The sequence below is a fragment of the Nipponia nippon genome, unplaced genomic scaffold (genome assembly GCF_047370975.1).
Source record: "Nipponia nippon isolate SJK-2023a ecotype South Korea unplaced genomic scaffold, ASM4737097v1 scaffold_38, whole genome shotgun sequence".
In the NCBI taxonomy this organism is placed as follows: domain Eukaryota; kingdom Metazoa; phylum Chordata; class Aves; order Pelecaniformes; family Threskiornithidae; genus Nipponia; species Nipponia nippon.
Window position 1 is genome coordinate 41376 of NW_028262356.1, and position 21331 is coordinate 62706.

Here is a 21331-nt window from a genome sequence, read left to right on the forward strand (position 1 = left end):
AGCCAGCTCAGCAATTCCGAACGTCCAGGGATTCCTCCCACACCAAAGGTGCCGGCACCAAAAGCTCTTGCTGCTCTTCCAGTATCCAGGCAACCGCATTCACTGCCCCACAAACGCTGGGGCTGTCTCTTTCTGGACTCTCCCAAAGTCCAATACTATCTGCCTGGGCTGCTGAGCCGGCTCTAGCTTCTACCAATTCCGAACGTCCAGGGATTCCTCCCACACCAAAGGTGCCGGCACCAAAAGCTCTTGCTGCTCTTCCAGTATCCAGGCAACTGCATTCACTGCCCCACAAACGCTGGGGCTGTCTCTTTCTGTACTCTCCCAAACTCCAATACTATCTGCCTGGGCTGCTGAGCCGGAGCCAGCTCAGCAATTCCGAACGTCCAGGGATTCCTCCCACACCAAAGGTGCCCAAACCAAAAGCTCTTGCTGCTCTTCCAGTATCCAGGCAACCGCATTCACTGCCCCACAAACGCTGGGGCTGTCTCTTTCTGGACTCTCCCAAACTCCAATACTATCTGCCTGGGCTGCTGAGCCGGAGCCAGCTCAGCAATTCCGAACGTCCAGGGATTCCTCCCACACCAAAGGTGCCGGCACCAAAAGCTCTTGCTGCTCTTCCAGTATCCAGGCAACCGCATTCACTGCCCCACAAACGCTGGGGCTGTCTCTTTCTGGACTCTCCCAAACTCCAATACTATCTGCTGTGCGCTGGTCCAGAGCCGACTAGCAATAGCGAACGTCCAGGGATTCCTCCCACACCAAAGGTGCCGGCACCAAAAGCTCTTGCTGCTCTTCCAGTATCCAGGCAACTGCATTCACTGCCCCACAAACGCTGGGGCTGTCTCTTTCTGGACTCTCCCAAAGTCCAATACTATCTGCCTTTGCCGCTGAGCCGGCTCTAGCTTCTACCAATTCCGAACGTCCAGGGATTCCTCCCACACCAAAGGTGCCGGCACCAAAAGCTCTTGCTGCTCTTCCAGTATCCAGGCAACCGCATTCACTGCCCCACAAACGCTGGGGCTGTCTCTTTCTAGACTCTCTCAAAGTCCAATACTATCTGCCTGGACCGCTGAGCTAGAGCTGCCGGCTCTAGCTTCTACCATTTCCGAACGTCCAGGGATTCCTCCCACACCAAAGGTGCCGGCACCAAAAGCTCTTGCTGCTCTTCCAGTATCCAGGCAACCGCATTCACTGCCCCACAAACGCTGGGGCTGTCTCTTTCTGGACTCTCCCAAACTCCAATACTATCTGCCTGGGCTGCTGAGCCAGAGCCCAGTTCGGGATTGCTCCGCCCTGGAGCCCAGCCTGGGGACAGGGGTGACGTCGGCCTTCCTCCACCCCCCCGGGACGTCCCCCCATCCCCACGGCTTCTCCGAGGTTAGGGCATGGGCCAGCGGATCGAAGGCAGCCAGCGGACGAGCGGAAGGAGGAGGATGAGGATGACGAGGACGGGGAGGGGGAGGAGGACGAGGAGGATGAAGAGGAGGGTGGTGAGGAGGAGGAAGAGAAGGAGGATGAAGAGGAGGACGATGATGAAGAAGAGGAGGGGAAGGAGGAGGAGGAGGAGGAGATGGAGGAGAAAGAGGAGGGGGAGAATAAGAACGAGAAGGATCATGAGGAAGATGGCAAGGAGGAGGAAGGCGGCCACCGCCCAGCTCCGCCCGCCGGCAGCCTCCGCCTCGGGCACGGACCCGGCGCCCGGAGCGGCCGGGGGCGCAGCAAAAGCGGCCGCCTCCGCGTGGAGGGGGGCGGGGGAAAAAAGGGCCCTGAGGCGGGAAAAAACCCCTCCACCGCCCCCATCTCTGTCTTTCACCGCCACAAGGCGCCCCCCGGCGGGGACGGGCACCGCTCCCGGAGGCACTGCAACACCGGGGCGATGCCAGGAGCGGACGGAGCAAGCCCCGCACCCGACTCCCGCGCCCAAAAATCCGCTTAATACAAAGTCCTCTGCGCGAGGACCTATCAGCTATTAAACTGATAAGAACAGATACTACACTTGATCTTAGCCAAAAGGCCGAGAAGCGATGCCCACACCGCCCCCGACCACCGACCCCAACCGCAACCACACGCTCCCACCTCACGGCGGCTCCCCCCCGCACCGCCCCGCACCGCGCCCCGCTCCCCGCGCCGCCTCCGCCCCGCACCGGGCTCCGCCGCCGCCGCCGACCCCCGCTCCACCCCGCAGCCCCCCGCCGCGGGGGCTCCCGGCGGCCCCTTCGGCCCCCAGCAGCCCTTATTTGAATAACCGCGCCCTATTCGCCGTCGCCCGCCGCCCTGCACGCCACGCCCCCTCGCCCCCTCGCCGCCGCGCTGAGCGCCCCTCATTGGCGGTCGCCACGCCCCTCCGCTGGTAATCCCTCGCAAACCCCGCCCCCTCGTTTGCATGCCCCGCCCCGGACGGCCCCCAGCCCCGGGCCCGGACGCTCCGAAGCCGCCGGGACGCGGCCCGGGACCGCCCGCTCCCGCCGGCGCTGCGGGACTTCGCGCCGCACCGGGGCCGGGAGGCCCTCGCCTCTCCCGCTCCGCCGACAGCTTCTGGCGGAGCCCGGCCCGGGAGCGCGGCGGGGAACCGGGCCCCGGGGGCTGGAACCAAGCCCCGACGGAGCCCCGGGGAGGGAACCGAGGGGGCGAACCGGGCCCCGGGGAGGGAACCGAGGGGGCGAACCGAGCCTCGGGCGGGGAGAACCGGGCATCGGCAGAGCTCCGGGAAGGGAATCGAGCCCCAGAGCGGAACCGAGCCCCGACGGAACCCCGGGGGGGGAACCGAGCCCCGGGAAGGGAACCGAGCCCCGGGGGGGGAACCGAGGGCGGGAACCGGGCCCCGACGGAGCCTCGGGCCGGGGGGAACCGAGCCCCGGGGGCGGGAACCGGGCATCGGCAGAGCCCCGGGAAGGGAACCGAGCCCCAGAGCGGAACCGAGTCCCGACGGAACCCCGGGGAGGGAACCAAGGGGGGGAACCGGGCCCCGGGGGGGGAACCGAGCCCCGACGGAGCCCCGGGGGGGGAACCGGGCATCGGCAGAGCCCCGGGAAGGGAACCGAGCCCCAGAGCGGAATCGAGCCCCGACGGAGCCCCAGGGAGGGAACCGGGCCCCGGGGAGGGAACCGAGGGGGCGAACCGAGCCCCGGGGGGGGACGGGACGGGACGGGACACGGAGCCCCGGGCGTGGAAAACCGAGCCCCGGAGGGGAAGCGAAGGGGGGGAACCGAGTCTCGGCGGGGGGAAACCGGGCCGCAGGGGGGAACCGAGCCCCGGCGGAGCCCCGGGGAGGGAACCGAGGGGGGGAACCGGGCCCCGGCGGAGCCTCGGGCCGGGGGGAACCGAGCCCTGGGGGGGTGAACCGGGCATCGGCAGAGCCCCGGGAAGGGAACCGAGCCCCAGAGCGGAACCGAGCCCCGACGGAGCCCCAGGGAGGGAATCGGGCCCCGGGGAGGGAACCGAGGGGGGGAACCGGGCCCCAGCGGGGGGAAACCGGGCCGCAGGGGGGAACCGAGCCCCGGCGGAGCCCCGGGAAGGGAACCGAGCCCCGGAGAGGGAACCGAGGGCGGGAACCGGGCCCCGGCGGAGCATCGGGCCGGGGGGAACCGAGCACTGGGGGGGGGAACAGGGCATCGGCAGAGCCCCGGGAAGGGAACCGAGCCCCAGAGCGGAACCGAGCCCCGACGGAGCCCCAGGGAGGGAACCGAAGGGGGAGAACCGAGTCTCGGCGGGGGAAACCGGGCCGCAGGGGGGAACGGAGCCCCAGCGGAGCCCCGGGGAGGGAACCAAGCCCCGGCGGAGCCCGGGGGCCGCAGCGCAGCACGGCGCGGCCGGGGGCTGCCCTCGGCGGGAGCGGGGCGGCGCGGAGCCGCCGGGCACGGCCCAGCCCCGGCGGACGAAGGGCAGGCAGCCGCGGGACCCCAGCCCCCCCCAATCTCTGTCCTTCACCGCCACAAGGCGCCCCCCGGCGGGGACGGGCACCGCTCCCGGAGGCACTGCAACACCGGGGCGATGCCAGGAGCGGACGGAGCAAGCCCCGCACCCGGCTCCCGCGTCCAAAAATCCGCTTAATACAAAGTCCTCTGCGCGAGGACCTATCAGCTATTAAACTGATAAGAACAGATACTACACTTGATCTTAGCCAAAAGGCCGAGAAGCGATGCCCCAACCTCCCCCACCGACCGGCTCCACCGGCACCCACCCGCTCCCACCTCACGGCGGCTCCCCCCCGCCCCGCACCGCACCGCCCCGCGCCCCCCACCGCGCCCCGCGCCGCCCTCGCCCCGCACCGGGCTCCGCCGCCGCCGCCGACCCCCGCCCCGCCCCGCAGCCCCCCGCCGCGGGGGCTCCCGGCGGCCCCTTCGGTCCCCGCGAGGCTTTATTTGCATAGCCACGCCCCTTCCGCAGCTCCCGACTGCTGCTCGTTTGCATAACCCCTCCCATCACTCCGCCCGGCCCCGCCCCCTCGCAGGTATCCAGTGTCACGCCCCGCCCCCTGCTCGCCCCGCCGCTGCCCCAACCGGCTGCAAAATGCCCCAAAATGGCTCCCGGGGGGGGGGGGGGGGCAAGGGGAGGGGGCGTCCCCAGAGCGCTCCGGCCCCCACGGACAGTGCGGAGGATGATGATGATGGCTCCAAGGGAGCACGAGGACAGCGCGAAGGCTCCGTCGCTGCCTTGCAGATCTCCAGTTGAGGAAGCCAGTGAGGCTAACAAGGCTAACGAGGCCAGGGAGGCTAACGAGGCCGAGGAAGGGGACGAGGCCAATGAGGTTAACGAAGCCTGCGGAAGGGGACAAGGAGAGCGAGGCTAACGAGGCCAGTGAGGCTAACGAGGCCAGGGAAGGGGATGAGGCCAGCAAGGCTAACGAGGCCTGGGGAGGGACGAGGCCAGCAAGGCTAACGAGGCCAGTGAAGGTAACGAGGCCGGGGAAGGGGACGAGACCAGCGAGGCTAACGAGGCCAATGAGGCTAACGAGGCCAGGGAAGGGGACAAGGCCGGGGAAGGGGACGAGGGGAGCCCCTCCTCGCAGCCGGGGGGCGCAGAGCCACCCCACTTCGGGCCCCAGCTCCCCTCCACGGGCAGAGACCGAGGCCCGGCCGCTGAGGACGAGCGTTGCCGGCGACGAGGGCCAGCGTGGCCGCGCTGCGGCCCCGAGCGCAATAACGGGGGGGCCGGGGTGTCCCCAGCCCTTCGCCCCCAAAGCAGCCGGAGGCGGGGGGTGCGGCTCAGGGTTTATTCGCAGGCGCCGAGGGGCGAGCGTTCCCCCCCGCCCCTAAAGCTTGCGGTAGGCGCCGACGGTGAGGTCGAAGAGGCGGGGGTGGCAGAGCTGTCCCCGCTTGTCCAGCAGAAAGAAGAAGGGGCGTCCCTTCACCTTGAGGGGGACGGCGGCCGGGACCTCGGAGCGGTGAGCGCGGCAGGAGACGTGGCGTAAGGGGACGGTGACGGTGGGGCCGCGGCCCAGCCCCAAGGGTCCGTGGGTGCTGATGGTCACCTCCGTTCCTCCCCGCAGCAGCGTTATCCGGCGGACGGCGCGGAGCGGGAAGAGGCAACCGGCTGCCACGATCAACGAGCCTGCGGCAAGGGGAACGGGAGAACGGGGAGAGGGGGTCAGCGAGGCCCCGGGGCCGGTTCTGGTCCCCGCCACCGCACCCGGAGCTCCCCCTCCCCGGTACCGAGGGTGAGGCAGGAGGCGGTGAATCCAAAGCGCCATTTGTTATCGCGGGGCCGGAGGGGATCGTCGGGACCGGGGCCCGCGGCGGGACGAAGGGCCGTGAAGGCGAAATGAGCCAGATAAGTCCAGAAAAGGCCTTGCCCTGCGCAAAAGAATCCGGCCAAACGGAAGAATCGGTCCCGGTCGTGGCGGAACAGCACCACGTCCCGCGGAACCGCTGTCGCCACTTCCAGCGCCGCCGCCGCCGCCGCCGCCCTCCGGGCGGCCGCCATAGCGCCCGTTCCGCCGCCACTTCCGGGTCGCTCGGCGCCACTTCCGGGTCGCTCGGCGCCACTTCCGTCGCCAGCCGCCATCTTTGTGCCGGGCGTGAACCCAAACCCGCCCTTCGCCCCGCCCACTTAAAGGCGCAGCGCACCCAAAAGGCGCCAAGAGTTGAAACGGGTCGATTTATTGATTTATTTACAAAAAAAACGGTGGGGAATAAAACACCGGGGGCGGGGGAGGGGGGGGGAGGGGGCGCCGCTCATTTGAGAAACGCCACCTCGGGGATTTTGCCTTCCAGCTGCAAGAAAAAGAGAAAAGGGGGGTGGGGGGCTCAGCCGCGGTCTGGGGTGCCCCCGGGGAGGGGGTCCCTGGCTCGGTCCCCCCCATTAAACCCACCTTGAGCTGAGTAAAGACCTGCCCGGCCCGGCTGTAGTCCCAATCGTTGTCCTGCAGGCACCTGGGACACAGGAGAGGGTGAGATTCAGGGGGGCAGAGTCCCCCCACGGGGGTCCCAGGACGGGGTGGGGGTCCCCAGGAGGGGGTGGGGGCCCCCAGGACTCACTTCTGGGACCACTCGAGGTTCATTCCCGACTGCATGGAGAAAGCGGCCAGCATCTCCTGCTGCTCGGCGGAGAGCGTGGGCACGGGGCTGGAGGAAGGGGTGGGAGCCGGCATCAGGAAAGCCTTGCGGATCTCTTCGGTGGTGGCGTTGCGGACGAAGAGTTCGTCGTTAACGATGCAAAGCCTGGGGGGGGAGGGGGAAGAGAGAGGGGGTGAACACGGGGAGGCGGAGGGGGACCCCTGAGGCCACCCAGAGCCGTTCGCCCAAGACCACGACCCAACATGAAGATCCCCAAGGACGGAGACTCCACCGCCTCCCCGGGTGACCCCCACACCCAAAAATTGTCTCTAGCCATTCAGAGGGACCCTCCAGTTCCCCCCAGTTCTGGCACTGGGCACCACAGGTAAAAGCCTGGCTCCACCCAGCATGCCCAAGTAGCCAAAAAGGCCGATAGCCTCCTGGCTTGTGTCAGAATTAGCGTGGCCAGCAGGATGAGGGATGGGATTGTCCCCCTGTACTCAACACCCCCGATATTGTGTTTGGTTTTGAGCCCCAAAAAAGGGGCTGGAGGTGTCGAAAGAAAAGGAACGAGGCTGGGGAAGGCTGCGGGGAACACGAGCGGGGGCTGAGGGAGCTGGGGGTGTTGGGGCTGGAGAAAATGAGGCCGAGGGGAGACCTCGTCGCTCCCTCCGACGACCTGAAAACAGGTTGGGGCGATGGGACGAGAGAAAACGGCCTCAAGTTGCGCCAGGGAAGGTTTAAATCGGATATTAGGAACAATTTCTGCGCCCAAAGGGTCGCCAGGCACTGGAACGGGCTTGCCCAGGGAAGCGGCGCAGTCCCCATTCCTGGAAAAATCTAAAAGACGTGGGGCTGAGGGTTTAGTGGAGGACTTGGCCGCGTTGGAATCGATGATCCTAAAGCTCTTCTCCAAGCTGAACAATGTTGTGATTAATTATATTAACGGTTCTATGATTCTGCGGCCTCTTTGAGCGCCCTCCCCGCGGGTGTTTATCATCGAATCGCAGATTGGGCAACCTGCGCCAGCGTCTCACTGCCCTCGGCGTAATAAATTTTTTCCTTTTATCTACTCTAAATCTCCCTCTTTTAGTTTAAAACCGTTCCCCCTCGTCCTGTCGCAACAGGCCCTGCTCAAAAGTCCGTCCCCATCTTTTTGAGAAGCGCCAAAAGGTTGCAATAAGGTCTCCCCGGAGCCATCTCTTCCCCAGGCTGACCAGCCCCGGCTCTCTCTGCCCTTCCTCACAGGACAGAGATGCTCCAAGCCCCTTCCTCATCCTCACGGCCCTTGGCCGGACTCGCTCCAGTACATCCATCCATACTGGGGAGCCCAGAACCGGACCCGCTCCTGGGTTTTCAATCCACGTCGCTCTCTGCTCATCGCACCCGTGCGTCAACAGCTTCATCCGTGAAGCTTTTATCGGGGCCGAAAACCCGGCTGGCGTCCCGGTAGCCGATAGCCGCCGCTTACCCGGCGTTGCCGGCCGGCACGGCGATGAACATCCGGGTGAAGGCCCGCACCGAGTCTCGGGATTTGCCGTCCACTGCGGGAGAGAGGGAGAGGAGGTGGTGGGAGGAAGGCCTGCGGCAAGGCGGGGGGCACGGGGCGGGTGACGCTCACCTTCCTTGAAGATCCCGTGGACGGCGAAGCAAAGCAGCGTGTTCTGAAAAAGAGGGGGATGGGGTGAAGGGGGTGGCAGGGTGCCCCCGGAGCAGGGTGGGGGGCAAAGGAGCTGCTCCCCCCGCTCACCGTCTGGGCGCAGATATCCACCACGAAGGAGTTGATGTCGTGTTGGGTCTTGGGGAGCTCGTTGAGGAAAGCCACCACGTTGAGCCGCGTGTGTTTCAGCAGCTTGAAGCGCATGGCTGGGGAGGAAAACCAACGCTGAGCCCCCCCTCCCCGCCGCCACGCAGCCCGTCCCCCCCCAGGGCGGCTCGGCGCAGGGTGGGGACGCAACGGGGGGGCTTACTGGGGTCTTTCAGCTTCTTCACATTTCTGCTGTCCTTGAAATATTCGTTCAGGCTGTTCCTGCGGGGACAAGCGCCTGTAAAGGCTGCGGCGAGGCTGGGGGTGGTGGTGGTGGTGTCCTGCCTCTTGTCCCACCCCCGCGTCCGGCAGCGAGGGGACGTACCTGGGGGGGTTTTGGGGCCCAAAGGGGATGCTGAGGGAGCAGCAGGCCCCGTCGTGATAAGCGTCCAGCAGCCCCTGCCTGTCGCTGGAGTCGTAGATGGAGTAATACCTGGGGATGGGGGGACACAGAAAGGTGACGGGGGGTGAAAAAGGGTGGGGGGCGAGACCCTCGCCCTCCCCGGCGCCGGCACTCACTGCTGTAAGAACCGCAGCACCAAAACTTTCAGGTCGTCTGAGCCGAAGTAGCTGCCCTGAAGAGGGGGGGGAGAGCAGCGGTTACTCCCTAGGCGACAGCCACCCCCCCCCTCAGCCCGGGATGGGGGCGTGGGCCCCCCGCCACGTCCTTACCTTGCAGGGAGGCAGCGTCGTGGGGGCCTCCACGTCGAAGGCGATGGGTGGAGGGAGCTCGTGGCCGTCCTGTGGGGGGTGGCAGAGACGGGGATGGGGGAGCAAACCTCTCCCACTCCCCTAGCAGAGCTCCGGCGCCTGCCTTCTGCCCCCCAGCAGGGCTTCGTGTCCCCCCAGAGCCCTCTCCTGCCCCCCAGCAGGGCTCAGGGTCCCCCCCAGACCCCCAGAATGGCTCAAGGACCCCCCCAGACCCCTCCTGCCCCCCAGTAAGGTTCAGTGTCCCCTCAGCCCCCTCCTGCCCCCCAGAAAGGCCCAGAGCCCCCCCCAGCAGGGCTCAGGGTCCCCCCCCAGACCCCCAGAACGGCTCAGAGTCCCCCCCAGCAGGGCTCAGGGTCCCCCCTAGCCCCTTCCTGCCCCCCAGAAAAGCTCAGTGTCCCCCCCAGACCTTTCCTGCCCCCCAGAAAGGCTCAGGGTCCCCCAGCAGGGCTTGGTGTCCCCCCAGAGCCCTCTCCTGCCCCCCAGCAGGGCTCAGGGTCCCCCCCAGATTCCTTCTACCCCCAGCAGGGTTCAGTGTCCCCCCCCAGCCCCCTCCTGCCCCCCAGCAGGGCTCAGGGTCCCCCCTCACTCACCAGCCGCAGTAGCTTCGGGAAGCGCTCTCTGACGGAGCTGCCGAGAGGGAGCAGAGTCAGCGCGGTGGCCGAGCCGCCCGCCGGGGCCAAGCCTTGCCCCCACGGCAAACACCAGCCCCCTCCCCAGGACCCCTCCCGACACTGGACCACCCCACCCCGGAGCCGTAGCATGCGAGGGCACGTGGCAGGGCCACCCCACGGCTACCTCCCCCCTCCCTGATGTCGCAGCCCCCCTCCGGGGGGGCCCGACGCTATTCCCTCCCACCCCGGGGCTGCCCCTGCCCCTGGGGGGGGTCTCGGGCCGCATCTGATGAGGAACCGAGGGCCCTGCGGGCCAGCTCAGGACTTACCTGGCTCGTACTCACCTGGGTGCGGGTGCCCAGAGGAGAGGGGAAGGGGGAAGAGGAGAAATTCCCGCCGGTCGTGGCGCAACCGTTGGCACGACCCGGCTGTTTACAGCTGCCGGAGCCCCTGCGTTGGCGGGGGGGGGGGGGGCCCAATCGAGCGAGCAGCGAGAACGGGGTGAAGCAGGGGTGGGGGGCAGAGGGGTTGGCAACCCCCAGGCAGAGCCTCTTCTCCTTCGTGCCGCTCCCTCCCGGCCCCAGGAGCGTGTCGGGCTCCGGGTACGGCCGCATCCGGAGCCGAGGCCCTCGTCCGCGCTGGGGGCCGGCGTCGGCGAGCCCAGGGGTGCCGCGGGGGGGCCTGCCCGGAGCGGTCTGGAGGCCTGCGCCAGGCCTGGGATAACGAGAACCTTCCCCGCGCCGGCCGCGGCTGGGCGGCAGCGTTTGGCCACTGCACGGCTGTGCCTGTCTTAGGTTGTTCCTCCCGTGAGGAATCTTACCCGTCTCTGGCTAGCCAGCCATCGTCGAGGGCCAAACGCGGGCGCAAGGGAGGGGGGCAGCTCCGTCGGGGGGAGGCCGGGGGCAACAACGCGATGCCCCGTGCCGTGTCCTGCAGCCCCCGAAAGCCCGTGGAAGGGCGGAGCGGTGTCGAAAGCCCCATCTGCGCGGCAGAGGGGTGGGAGCGGCAGGCAGGGAGCGGGACGCTCCGGAGAAGAGGCTGTGTACCCCAAGGGAGGAGAAGGAGGAGGAGGAGGGGAGCAGCGAGGACGGGGAGGAAGGAGCAGGAAGAAAGCAGGGTCTCCGAGCAGCTGAAACAGATCTGCCGTCCTCCGGTAAACGGGCGATGGCCCGTCCCGGCGTCGCACCACGACCAGGGGCTGTGTGGGAGCCTGGGGAGGGGGACGGGGGTGTCCGGGCACCGGCGAGCAGAAGGCACGGGGTGTATGTGTGGGGAGGGGGCGGCCTCTCTTCGTCCTGCCGTGCTGCCCCCCGCGGAGCAGGGGCGGCCCACGGGCCCCTAGGGCCGCCCCAAGGCTAACACTGACCTGATGTAGGTAGACTGGTCCCGGAAAGCGTCGCAGAGCGGGTTTCCATCGAGCCAAAGCTCCTCCAGTTTGAGCCCCTTCACCTTGTCCAGCTCCCGATCCGATTTCAGCTGCGGGGGGGACGGGACAGAGGGAGAGGGGGTGAGGGGCCAGGGAGGAGAGGAGGGACACGTGGAAGCCGGGGGAGGGTCCAGGGTGGCACCCACCTCGTTGCGAGAGAGGTCGAGGATCTTGAGGCCGGCGGCTTTCTGCGCCAGCTCGGACAGGTCGTCCAGGCGGTAGAGCTTGTTGCTGCTCAGGTTTAGGGACTGCAGCTGCGGGGACGGATGGGGGCGATTAAGGGGGGACAGAAAGGGGGATTAGGGGGGATACAGAGATGGGGGGTAGAAGGGGATGGAGATGGGGGTTAGGGGGGTCCAGCTGGTGCCGCCGGAGCAGGGAGAAGCGTCCCGCCCTCACCTCGGGGATGTTGTCCTCGATGATGCGCAGCACGACCAGCATGCAGCTCCGCTGGTTCAGCACCACGTCGATGCTCTGCGACACCAAATCTAGGGGTGGGGGGGGCAGGAACGGGGGGTGAGGCGCTGCCCGCCGAAGCCCCCTCCCCTCCCTCCTGTCCCCGGGGTGGCGAGCAGCGCTTACCCGGGTCGACGCGGAGGCTTTTGAGGTCCAACGCCCGCTGCGAACCATCGTATCTCTTGCTCATGCAGAGCTGGGACAACGCAATGAGGATGAGGGTGAGCGGGCTCTGCCTCTTCTCCTCTGCCCAGAGCCCGCACCCGGCCGCCCCGCTCACCTTCAGTTGCTCAATCTCCTCCGGTTTCAGCTCGTTTTGCAGGGACTGAGGCGGAGCTGACGAGTTGATAATTATCACCACCTACAGAGGAAAAAAAAAAAGCGGAGCAGACCGTGAGGCAGCGCACGCCAGCAGCGAACGCGCCCACGCAGAGCAGGGAGGAACGGCCGTGCCGGGAGATCGATCGCTCGCTCCCACAGGGAGCAGCTCCCGGCCCATCCGCCCCGGCAGCGTGGGAGAAGCCGCAGACCTTGTAGTTGTCCCTGTCGGTGATTTTACGGGAGACCTGCTTAAGGGCGCTGGCGGTGGTGGCGTCCTCCACGTAGAACTGGGCTCGGTTGTGGTCGTAGTGGAACTGAAAAAGGGGACGGGTTGGGGTCCGGGCAGCAGCTCCCGCGGAGCCGGAGCGTGGCCGCTCTCCTGGGGGGTGCGTGCCCCCCGCCCCGGCCCGCCAGACCGCCCCGATCTCCCCAAAACGGGAAGGGAAGCAAAACCCGGGCACTTGGGCCCTGCTCACCTCGACGGGAGTGAAGGGAACGCTGCAAAGGTTCTGGATGGAGCTCAGCAACCATGACTTGTCGTATTTTTTCCCATAGGGGATCTAAAAGACAATTTGCCCGGCGTCAGGGCGCAGGCAGGGCGCAGGCAGGGCTGGCAGCGGCACACGGTGCTTGACCGCTCGTGGAGGAACTGCCGCAGCCCCTGTCCAGGCCACGTGTGCTGCAGCTGGGCAGGACGCAGCTGCCTTCTGCCTACGCCCAGGAAAAGAAGAGAAAGAGAAGAGAGAGGAGAGAGGAGAGAAAAAAAAGACAGCAGACAAGAAAAAGAGAGACAAGAAAAAGAGAGACAAGAAAAAGAGAGACAAGAAAAAGAGAGACAAGAAAAAGAGAGACAAGAAAAAGAGAGACAAGAAAAAGAGAGACAAGAAAAAGAGAGACAAGAAAAAGAGAGACAAGAAAAAGACAAGAGAAAACCAAAACCAGCACAAGATGGAAAGGAAAGAAAAAGAAAGGGGGAAGAGGGAAGGGAAAGGGGGAAGAGGGAAGGGACAGAACAGAACACGCTATTTCAGTTGGAGAGGGCCCACAACGATCACCTCGCCCTTCAGGGCTGACCAAACGCTAAAGCGCGCCGTTAAGGGCATCGTCCCGACGCCTCTGGACGCCGGCCAGGCGCACGGCATCGACCGCCTCTCCAGGCGGCCCGTTCCAGCGTCTGACCGCGCTCTCGGTAAAGAAACGCTCCCCGATATCAAACCCGAACCTCCCCCGGCGCAGCTTCGAGCCATTCCCACGCGTCCCGTCCCTGGATCCCAGGGAGAAGAGCTCGGCTCTCCGCGTCCCCACCTCGGGAAGCTGCCGAGAGCGACGCGGTCGCCCCTCAGCCTCCTTCTCTCCAAACTCCTCAGCCGCAGGACGTTCCTCCCAGCCCTTCGCCACCTTTGTTCCCCCTCCTCTGCATTCAAGTTCACTTTCAAACACCTTCACATCCTTTTTAAAACCGGGGAGCCCGCAGCACTCGAGCTGAGGCCGCACCAACGCTGAACGCAGCGGGACAAACCCCCCCCCTCGTCCGGCTACGTTTGATGCGCCCCGGGACACGGCGCCCCCAGCTCCCCGTCTGCAGGGCGGCTCTCCAGCCACTCCTCTCCCAATTTATCCTCGTGCTTGGCATTACTCCGTCCCGGGTGCAGAATTCGGCATTTTGACTTGTTAAATTTCATCCCATTAATCGTAAAATCATTTAGTTTGGAAAAGACCTTTAAGATCATCGAGTTCAACCGTTAACACAGCCAAGCCGAGCACTAAAATCTGTCCCTCAGCTCCACATCTCCGCATCTTCTACGTTTTTCCCGGGATGGGGACTCCACCGCTTCCCCGGGCAAGCCCGTTCCAGTGCTTGGCGACCCTTTGGGTGCAGAAATTGTTCTTAATATCCGATCTAAACCTTCCCTGGCGCAACTTGAGGCCGTTTCCTCTCATCCCATCGCTTGGGAAAAAAGCTTGACCCCCGCCTGGCTCCAACCTCCTTCGGGCCGCTGCAGAGAACGATGAGCTTTCCCCTCAACCTCCTTTTTTCAAGGCTGAACGCCCCCAGTTCCCTCAGCCACTCGTCGTTAAGACGGCGACAGGGTGACAACGGCCACGCTCGCCGTCCCCACGCTGCCACAAGACGCGTATCGTCATCCCCGTCCCCGCGCCGCGGAAAAGCAAGCGACGATGGCCGCGATCGCCGTCTCCACGCCGCAAAAAAAGGGGGGCAGGGGGTGGCGACGGCCGCGATTCCCCGTCCCTGCGCCGCCTGCTCCACTCACGGTGATCTTGAACCAGTTCCTGCGCCCGCCGTCGCGACTGGTGCCGCCGCTCCGCTCCGGGGTGGGAAGATCCCGTCTGACCGTGATGTGGATGTTGGCCGTGCGGTTTGGCCGCGGTCCGTAGGGCAAACTGGAAACAACGAGGAGAGATTTCGGGGGAGCCCTGAACCCCCCCAGACTCCGGGGTGGCTCCGTGGGGCTCCCCCAGCCCGCAGCCGTCTGTACTCACTATCGGCTGCGGGGCCCGTCGTGGGCTTCGCTCATCGGGACGTCGCCGTCGTCCTCCTCCAACCGCGCGCGGAGACCGGGGCCGCCGCGGCTACGGGAGCGGTGGTTCATCTCGCTGTACATCTTCCCCCGAAACGGGCCGCGGCCCTTCTTCCTGCGGCCCGAGAAGCCCCGGCCGCCCACGCGGTCATCGTGCTCTGCCCGGGCAGCACCGCTGTCAGCTGCCGCGCCGGGCTGCTCCTGGTCCCAGCCCCAGGGTCTCTCCTGCGCTGGCTGACGGCCCCAGCCCCTCTCCCCTCTCCCGGTTCCCATCCCCTCTCCCTGGCCCCCCATCCTCTCCCTTCTGCTCCCCATCCCCTCCCTCCGGCCCCCCCAACCCCTCTCCCCGGGGCCCCATCCCCTTCCTCCAGTCCCTGCCCCCTCTCCCAGTTCCCCATTCCCTCTCTCCAGCCCCCCAACTCCTCTCCCTGGTTCCCCGTCCCCTCTCTCCCCTCCCCATCCCCTCTCCCCAGGCCCCATCCCCTCCCTCCGGCCCCCCATCCCCTCTCCCCCTTCCCCGACTCCTCTCCCCTTTTCCCCAGCCCCCCAACCCCTCTCCCAAGGCCCCATCTCCTCCCTCCAGCCCCCCATCCCCTCTCCCAGTTCCCCGTGCCCAGGCCCCATCCCCTCTCCCGGGTCCCCTCTCTCCTCTCCTGGGCCCCATCTCCCGGTTCCCCATCCCCGCTCTCGGGCCCCCTCTCTCCACTCCCGGTTCCCCTCTTCCCTCTCCCGGTTCTCCGTCCCCTCCCGCGCTTCCGCATGGCCAGGCCCCATCCCCTCCCCAGGCCCGATCCCCTGTCCCGGGCCCCCTCTCTCCTCTCCCCGGTTCCCCCTCCCCAGGCCCCATCCCCTCCCCAGGCCCACAGACCAGGCCCAACGTCACTTCCAACCGCCCGGGCCTATTGAGCTCCGCTCCCCGGCACCTCCCGGGCCCGGGGCTTCCCCTCCCCGTCCCTCTCCACCCCATCCCGGCCCCGCCGCCCCGGCCCCGGCCCCCGCTCACCGCTGTAACCCCCCTTCCCCTCCTCCGCCATCGCCGCCCTCCGCTCCCGGCACCCGCGGCCTCAACGCCGCGCCACGCCCCCGCCGCGCGTCACTTCCGCCCGGAGGTCACCGCCTCCCCCCGCGCATGCGCGCTCGAGCCCGTCCCCCGTCCCAGCGCAGACTCCGAGGCCGCCGGTTCGAATCCCGCCCCGGGAAGAAGAGGCAGCGCGGTGGGGAGGGGGCGAAGGCTTTAATGGGGGGGTCCCAAAGTTTTAACGGGGGGGCCCTATGGCATTACTGGGGTCCCCAGTCCCCCCCCAGGGGGTCCCACAGTCCATCTGGGAAGCCCTAACAGCTTTACTGGGGTCCACAGCCCCCCCCCTCACTGGGGGTCCCATGGCTTTAATGGGGGGCTGCAGTCCCTGTGGGGGTCCTACGGCTTTAATAGGGTCCACAGCCCCCCCCCAGGGGGTCCCACAGCTTTAATGGGGGGCTGCAGCCCCCCCGGGGGTCCCACAGTCCATCTGGGGGCCCTACGGCTTTACTGGGGTCCCACAGCTCCCCCCCAGGGGGTCCCACAGCTTTACCAGGGTCCACAACCCCCCCTCACCAGGGGTCCCACAGCTTTAATTGGGGGCTGCAGCCCCCCCCCGGGGGTCCCACAGTCCATCTGGGGGCCCTACGGCTTTACTGGGGTCCACAGTCCCCCCTTCCCGGGGGTCCCACGGCTTTAACAGGTGCCCCCAGCCCCCCCAGAGGTCCCCCAGCCCCCTCCCTGGGAGCCCTACGGCTTTACCGGGGTCCCGGGGGTCCCCCGAGGGGCTGTGCCCCCTCTGGGGATCCACGGCCTGGGGGTGGGGGGGCGCCTGGCAGCATTCCCAGGATTCCCAGCCCACCGGGAAGGGCCGCAGCCACCATGACCAGGCGGACGCAGGGACCGGCCTCGGCGTAGGCTGCGGGAGCCACGGGGAGGGGACCCGGGGGGCTGCCCCCCCGGCCCAGCCTGGCCCCTGGCGGGGGGACACGGGGGTCCCCGAGGCGGGTTGGGGTCCCGGGCAGCTCCCTGCCCCGTCCCCACACTGACGTCCGTCTCTGAGCCCCGCAGAGCACGGACTGAGTCCGTCTGTCCCGGCCGGTGGGACGAGGAGAGGGAGCGGGGAGGATGTTCAGGCCAGGAAAACAACGAAGACGATGAAGAAGACGATGAGGATGAGGAAGATCTTGACCATCAGCCAACGGTTGGAGGTGACCGACTGGAAGTATTTGAGGATCTCCCCGTGAGCCGCTTCCACGTTCAGCTGCGCGTCCTCCACGCTGGCGTCGATCCTGCGAGCCGGGATGGGACGGGACAGTGAGGGGACGGACGGACGGAGCGAGGGGACGGACAGACAGACCGATACCTCTGGATCGTCTCCTCCTGCTCCTTCACCATGTGCGCCAGCTGCTGGAAAATGGAACCCAGTTCCACGATGGTGGATTCGATGTTCTGCATCGTGTCCGCCCGGCTCTGGATGTAGGAATCCTGCGGGAGAGCAGGAGCCATCGGTCCCTGCGTCCCCCCCACGGCTGGGTCGCTTCGGGTGGGAGGGGGTTGCGTGTCTGTCCGTCCGTCTGTCCGTCCCCCAGGCTCACATCCCCACCTGCTCATCGATCAGCTGTAGCTGTTGGCTCGTCCGTGCGTCCATCTCGATGGCCACCGCCCCGGAACGCTGCGGCTCGTCCTGCAGCACCGCCGAGCTGCCTGCGGGGAGAGCGGGGGCCCTGAGCGAATGGGGAGGGGGGGGACACACACAAAGACCCCCCCATTTTTCCCCCCAAAAAATCCCGGCACTCACCCAGGTTGCCGGCAGCGAGGGGCAAAGCGGAGACGGGGGCGCGGGAGAAATGCTCGCGGCGGCTTCGCTGCTGCTTCAGGTTCTGGGGGGGGGCACACGCAAAAATGGGGGGGTCAGTGCAGGCAGGGAGGGGAGAGAGGGGGGTAAAAGGGGGGCGAGGACTCACTTCTGTCCGTACTTCCAGCACCGATTTGAAGTCGTTGGACATGGAGGCGAGTTTGGACTGGGAGAAGGGAAGGAGGGAGGATCAGGCGCCATGGGGGGGCTCTGTGTGTCGTCCCCCCCCCCCCCGGCGCCGTCCCCGTCCCCACCTGCAGCGACACCACGACGGTGTTGGAGTGGGTCTGGACGTGGCGCCCGTTCTGGCCCCCCCGGGCCCGCACCACCTCCTGCAGCTGCGCGATTTGCTTGTTCAGGCTGTTGATGTCCTGTCAGGGTGACAAGGGGTGGGGGTGGGGGGTCAGGGCCACCCCCAAATGTGCGTGTCCCCCCCCCCGCACACCCCCCCGACCCCCACCTGCTTGATGATGTAAGTCAGCTCCTCGATTTCCACGGCTTTGTCATCGAAAAGGGACTTGCGCTTGGCCACTGCTCGCGGCAACCGGAGACGGCAGGGGACACGGAGGGGGAGGGGCAGCCGTCAGGGCACCCCCCTGCCCCCCCTTGTGCCCCCCCCCTCCCCCCCCGGAACCCCCTCCCCAACTCACGGATCGTCAGCTTCTCCAGCTTGGCGAAAGTGTTGCTGAGGTCCTTCCCGATGCGCCTGGGGAGCGGAGAGGGGACCCGTCAGAATCGGGGTGTCCCTGTCCCCCCACCCCACCTCGGGGACCTGTCACCGTCCCCCTGCCACCCCCAGGGACCCCCCCGTCCCCCTCCTGCCATGCCAAGAGGCCCCCTCACCGCCCTCCTGCCACCCTTGGGGACCCTCCTGTCCCCGTGCCACCCCCAGAGACCCCCTGTCCCCCCACCCCACCTCCAGGGACCCCATCCCCATCCCCCCACCCCCAAGGACCCCCCTGTCCCCCTCCTGCCACCCCCAGGGACCCCATCGCCATCGCCCTGCCCCCCGGGGACCCCCTGTCCCCCTCCTGCCACCCCCAGGGACCCCATCGCCATCGCCCTGCCCCCCGGGGACCCCCTGTCCCCCTCCTGCCACCCCCGGGGACACCATCCCCATCCCCCCACCCCCAAGGACCCCCCTGTCCCCCTCCTGCCACCCCCAGTGACCCCATCCCCATCCCCCCACCCCCAAGGACCCCCCTGTTCCCATCCCCCCACCCCCAGGGACCCCGTCCCCATCCCCCCACCACCCCCGGGGACCCCCGTCCCCAGGGACTCCCCTGTCCCCCTCCTGCCACCCTCAGGGACCCCGTCCCCATCCCCCTGCCCCCCCCCGGGGACCCCCCCGTCCCCATCCCCCCACCCCCAGGGACCCCATCCCCCTCCCCCCGCCCCCGGGGACCCCCCGTCCCCCTCCCCCCGCCCCCGGGGACCCACTTGGCCATGAGGCTGAACTCGCTGCGCTGCCGCCCCGCGCCCGGGGCCGCTCTACCGGGCTGCGCCCCGTCCTGCAGCGGGGAAACGGGGGGGGGGGGGGGTGAGAGCCCATTCGGGGGCCCCCACGGGACCCCCGGCGGACCCCCACGGGACCACCCCCCCCCCCCTCAGCGGACCCCCACCTGCCGGCCCTGCAGGGATTTGCAAGCGGAGAGGAATTCCTGGGTCCTGTCGCGACACGACATGGCGTCCGGGGGGGGCGGCGGCGGCGGCGGCGGCGGGGCGGCGAGGGGCGGGGGGGGCACGGTTTGGGTCTGGGGGGGCCCCAGGTAAACGCCCGGTTCCCGCTGCCTAGAGCCGTGCCGGCGCCGGGCGTTCATCGGGGCTCATCACCTGCCGCTGCAGACGGGGCCGGGGTCAGCGGCGGCCGGGGACCCCCCACGGCCACCGGGGACCCCGCCATGGCCACCGGGACCAACCCGAGACCCCCCCCCGGCCACCGGGAGCCACCGGGGACCCTCCCACGGCCACCGGGGACCCCGCCATGGCCACCGGGACCAACCCGAGACCCCCCCACGGCCACCGAGAGCCACCGGGGACCCCCCCACGGCCACCGGGGACCCCGCCATGGCCACCGGGACCAACCCGAGACCCCCCCACGGCCACCGGGACCAACCAGGGACCCCCTCGTGGCCACCAGGAGCCACTGGGGACCCCCCCGTGGCCACCGGGACCCCCCCACGCCCACCGGGAACCCCTCACAGTCACTGGGACCCCCCCACGGCCACCAGGAGCCACCGGGGACCCCCCCACGGCCACCGGGACCCCCCCATGGCCACCGGGAGCCACCGGGGACCCCCCACGGCCACCAGAACCTCCCCACGGCCACCGGGACCAACCCGAGACCCCCCACGGCCACCGGGAGCCACCGGGATCCCCTCACGGTCACCGGGACCCCACCACCACCCCCAGGACCCCCCCACCGTCACCGGGACACCTCTACGGCCACCGGGAGCCACCGAGATCCCCCCACGGCCCCCAAACCCCCCCCCCGACCACCGGGACCAACCGGGGACCCCCCCATGGCCACTAGGAGCCACCGGGGACCCCCGTGGCCACCGGGACCCCCCACGGTCACCAGGACCAACCGGGAACCCCCCCAAGGCCACCGGGACCCCCCCATGGCCCCCGGGACCCTCCGTGGATCCCCCCCCCCAGCCACCGAGACCCCCCCCAGGGCCACCGGGAGCCACCGGGGACCCCCCCACGGCCACCGGGACCCCCCACGGCCACCGGGACCCCCCCCACGGCCACCGGGATCCCCTCACGGTCACCGGGAGCCACGGGAGCCTCCGAGCCCCCCCCGGCCTCCGGGCAACCGGGCCCCCCGCACCGCCCCTCCCCGGCCGGGGGCGGGGACGGGGGGGGGGGTCGCGGAGGGGCGGGGCCACACGCGCGTCTACCGGTTTAGCCCCGCCCCTCCCGGGCCGCCGCGCGCTCACCGGGACTCGGGTCGGGCCGGGCGCCGCCGCCGGGATCCACCGGCCGCGCTGACGTCACTGCCACGTCGCTTCCCCCCCCACCCCCCCCGGGGCCGCGCGTTATGCGCCCGTCAGTCCTCCGGAAGTGGCACTCTATGGGCCGGCGGTCCTCCAGGACACCGGAAGTGCCCGTCAGCCCTCCGGAAGTCGCACTCTATGGGCCGGCAGTCCGCCAGGAACGCGGAAGTCGCGCTCTGGGCGGTCCCTAGCAACCGGCCCCGCCCCTAGCAGCCACGACCGGCACCCCTAGCAACCAGCCCCACCCCTAGCAACCGCTACCCGCCCTAGCAACCAGGCCACGACCTTGGCAACGCCGTCGCCCTTAGCAACCGGGCCTCCCCCTCCTCCCCCCCCCCCCGCTCGGTGACCGCACCGTGACGCCATCAGATGACCTCACAGCCCCCCTCCCCACGTCAGGACTCCCCCCCCCCCCCCCCTTCCCCCCTGGGGGGCGGCCGGGCAGAAAGGGGCGGAGTCGGGAGCGGCGTCAACGGCTTTTATTGGGGGGGGGGGGCGGTCGGGAGGGTCCCATCGGCGGCGGGGGGGGGGGGGGGTCCCGGTGCGGCGCCCCCGGTGGTCCCGGTGCTGGGTGGTCCCGGCGGGGATGGCGGGGGGAAGGTCACTCCCGCTTCTTGTAATCCTCGAGGTGGGCGAGTACCCAAGCGGCGGGGCCCAGGCAAGCGACGAACATGGCGACGAAGCCCACGACGCTCTCCTGCGGGCACAGCGCCGTCAGCCCCGGGCCTCCCCCTCGCAAGGTCACCCGCCGCCCCGGTTCCCCCCACCCCGAGCCGCCCCCGCGCTCACCCCGGGCCCCAGCGGATGCTGCGGCGGCCCCGAGATGAGGCCGCGTTGGGCCGGGCCGGGCCGGGCCGCGGAGCGCAGGAGGGAACGGGCCAAGCGGGCGGCGAGCGGCATGGCGGCGGCGGAAGCGGAAGTGTCCGGAACCCTCACTTCCGGCGGATGGGGCGGGGAGAGAGGCCCCGCCCCCGCACCAAACCCCCGGCTTATAGCGCAACGCTGTCGCCCCGGCCACGCCCCCACCCTCAAGCCCCGCCCCTTACCCAACACCGCCGCTGCTTCCCCTTGCACAAGCCCCGCCCGC

At 68.6% G+C, this 21331-nt stretch overlaps 3 protein-coding genes, 1 long non-coding RNA gene and 2 other non-coding genes across 7 annotated transcripts; all 6 read right to left on the reverse strand.

Annotated features, from left to right (window-relative positions):
• Window positions 1-1838: 1838 nt before the first annotated feature.
• On the reverse strand, window positions 1839-2029 carry LOC148053575 (U2 spliceosomal RNA). Its single transcript, XR_015707943.1, has one exon. It is a non-coding gene; the product is annotated as a U2 spliceosomal RNA (small nuclear RNA).
• Window positions 2030-3952: 1923 nt separating this feature from the next.
• On the reverse strand, window positions 3953-4143 carry LOC148053576 (U2 spliceosomal RNA). The gene has a single exon (XR_015707942.1). It is a non-coding gene; the product is annotated as a U2 spliceosomal RNA (small nuclear RNA).
• A 1058-nt stretch (window positions 4144-5201) lies between these two features.
• On the reverse strand, window positions 5202-6039 carry TMEM223 (transmembrane protein 223). Its single transcript, XM_087773062.1, has 2 exons — window positions 5655-6039; window positions 5202-5553 (listed from the first exon to the last, which is right to left on the reverse strand). Exons 1-2 carry the CDS (start codon window positions 6004-6006, stop codon window positions 5255-5257), a joined length of 651 nt encoding a protein of 216 aa, XP_087629188.1. The 5' UTR covers window positions 6007-6039; the 3' UTR covers window positions 5202-5254.
• A 56-nt stretch (window positions 6040-6095) lies between these two features.
• Window positions 6096-15489, reverse strand: NXF1 (nuclear RNA export factor 1). Its single transcript, XM_087773058.1, has 21 exons — window positions 15373-15489; window positions 14332-14527; window positions 14103-14232; window positions 12306-12389; window positions 12039-12143; window positions 11789-11869; window positions 11635-11704; window positions 11452-11540; window positions 11199-11306; window positions 10993-11102; window positions 9606-9642; window positions 8977-9045; window positions 8824-8879; window positions 8630-8737; window positions 8468-8526; window positions 8248-8363; window positions 8119-8161; window positions 7969-8041; window positions 6480-6662; window positions 6314-6374; window positions 6096-6215 (listed from the first exon to the last, which is right to left on the reverse strand). Exons 1-21 carry the CDS (start codon window positions 15401-15403, stop codon window positions 6177-6179), a joined length of 1848 nt encoding a protein of 615 aa, XP_087629184.1. The 5' UTR covers window positions 15404-15489; the 3' UTR covers window positions 6096-6176.
• Window positions 15490-15584: 95 nt separating this feature from the next.
• On the reverse strand, window positions 15585-20363 carry STX5 (syntaxin 5). Of its 2 annotated transcripts, none has more exons than XM_087773059.1 (11): window positions 20188-20363; window positions 18868-19084; window positions 18686-18756; window positions 17896-17951; window positions 17706-17776; window positions 17500-17616; window positions 17355-17411; window positions 17189-17270; window positions 16994-17094; window positions 16754-16875; window positions 15585-16679 (listed from the first exon to the last, which is right to left on the reverse strand). In XM_087773059.1, the coding sequence occupies exons 2-11, from the start codon at window positions 19063-19065 to the stop codon at window positions 16520-16522; spliced, it is 1035 nt and encodes a 344-aa protein (XP_087629185.1). In that variant the 5' UTR covers window positions 19066-19084; window positions 20188-20363; the 3' UTR covers window positions 15585-16519. The 2 variants fall into 2 exon arrangements, with proteins under 2 accessions (XP_087629185.1, XP_087629186.1); XM_087773060.1 differs by lacking the exon at window positions 20188-20363 and adding an exon at window positions 20020-20105.
• Window positions 20364-20708: 345 nt separating this feature from the next.
• Window positions 20709-21259, reverse strand: LOC148053578 (uncharacterized). Its single transcript, XR_015707927.1, has 2 exons — window positions 21034-21259; window positions 20709-20941 (listed from the first exon to the last, which is right to left on the reverse strand). It is a non-coding gene; the product is annotated as an uncharacterized LOC148053578 (long non-coding RNA).
• Between the last annotated feature and the right edge of the window lie 72 nt (window positions 21260-21331).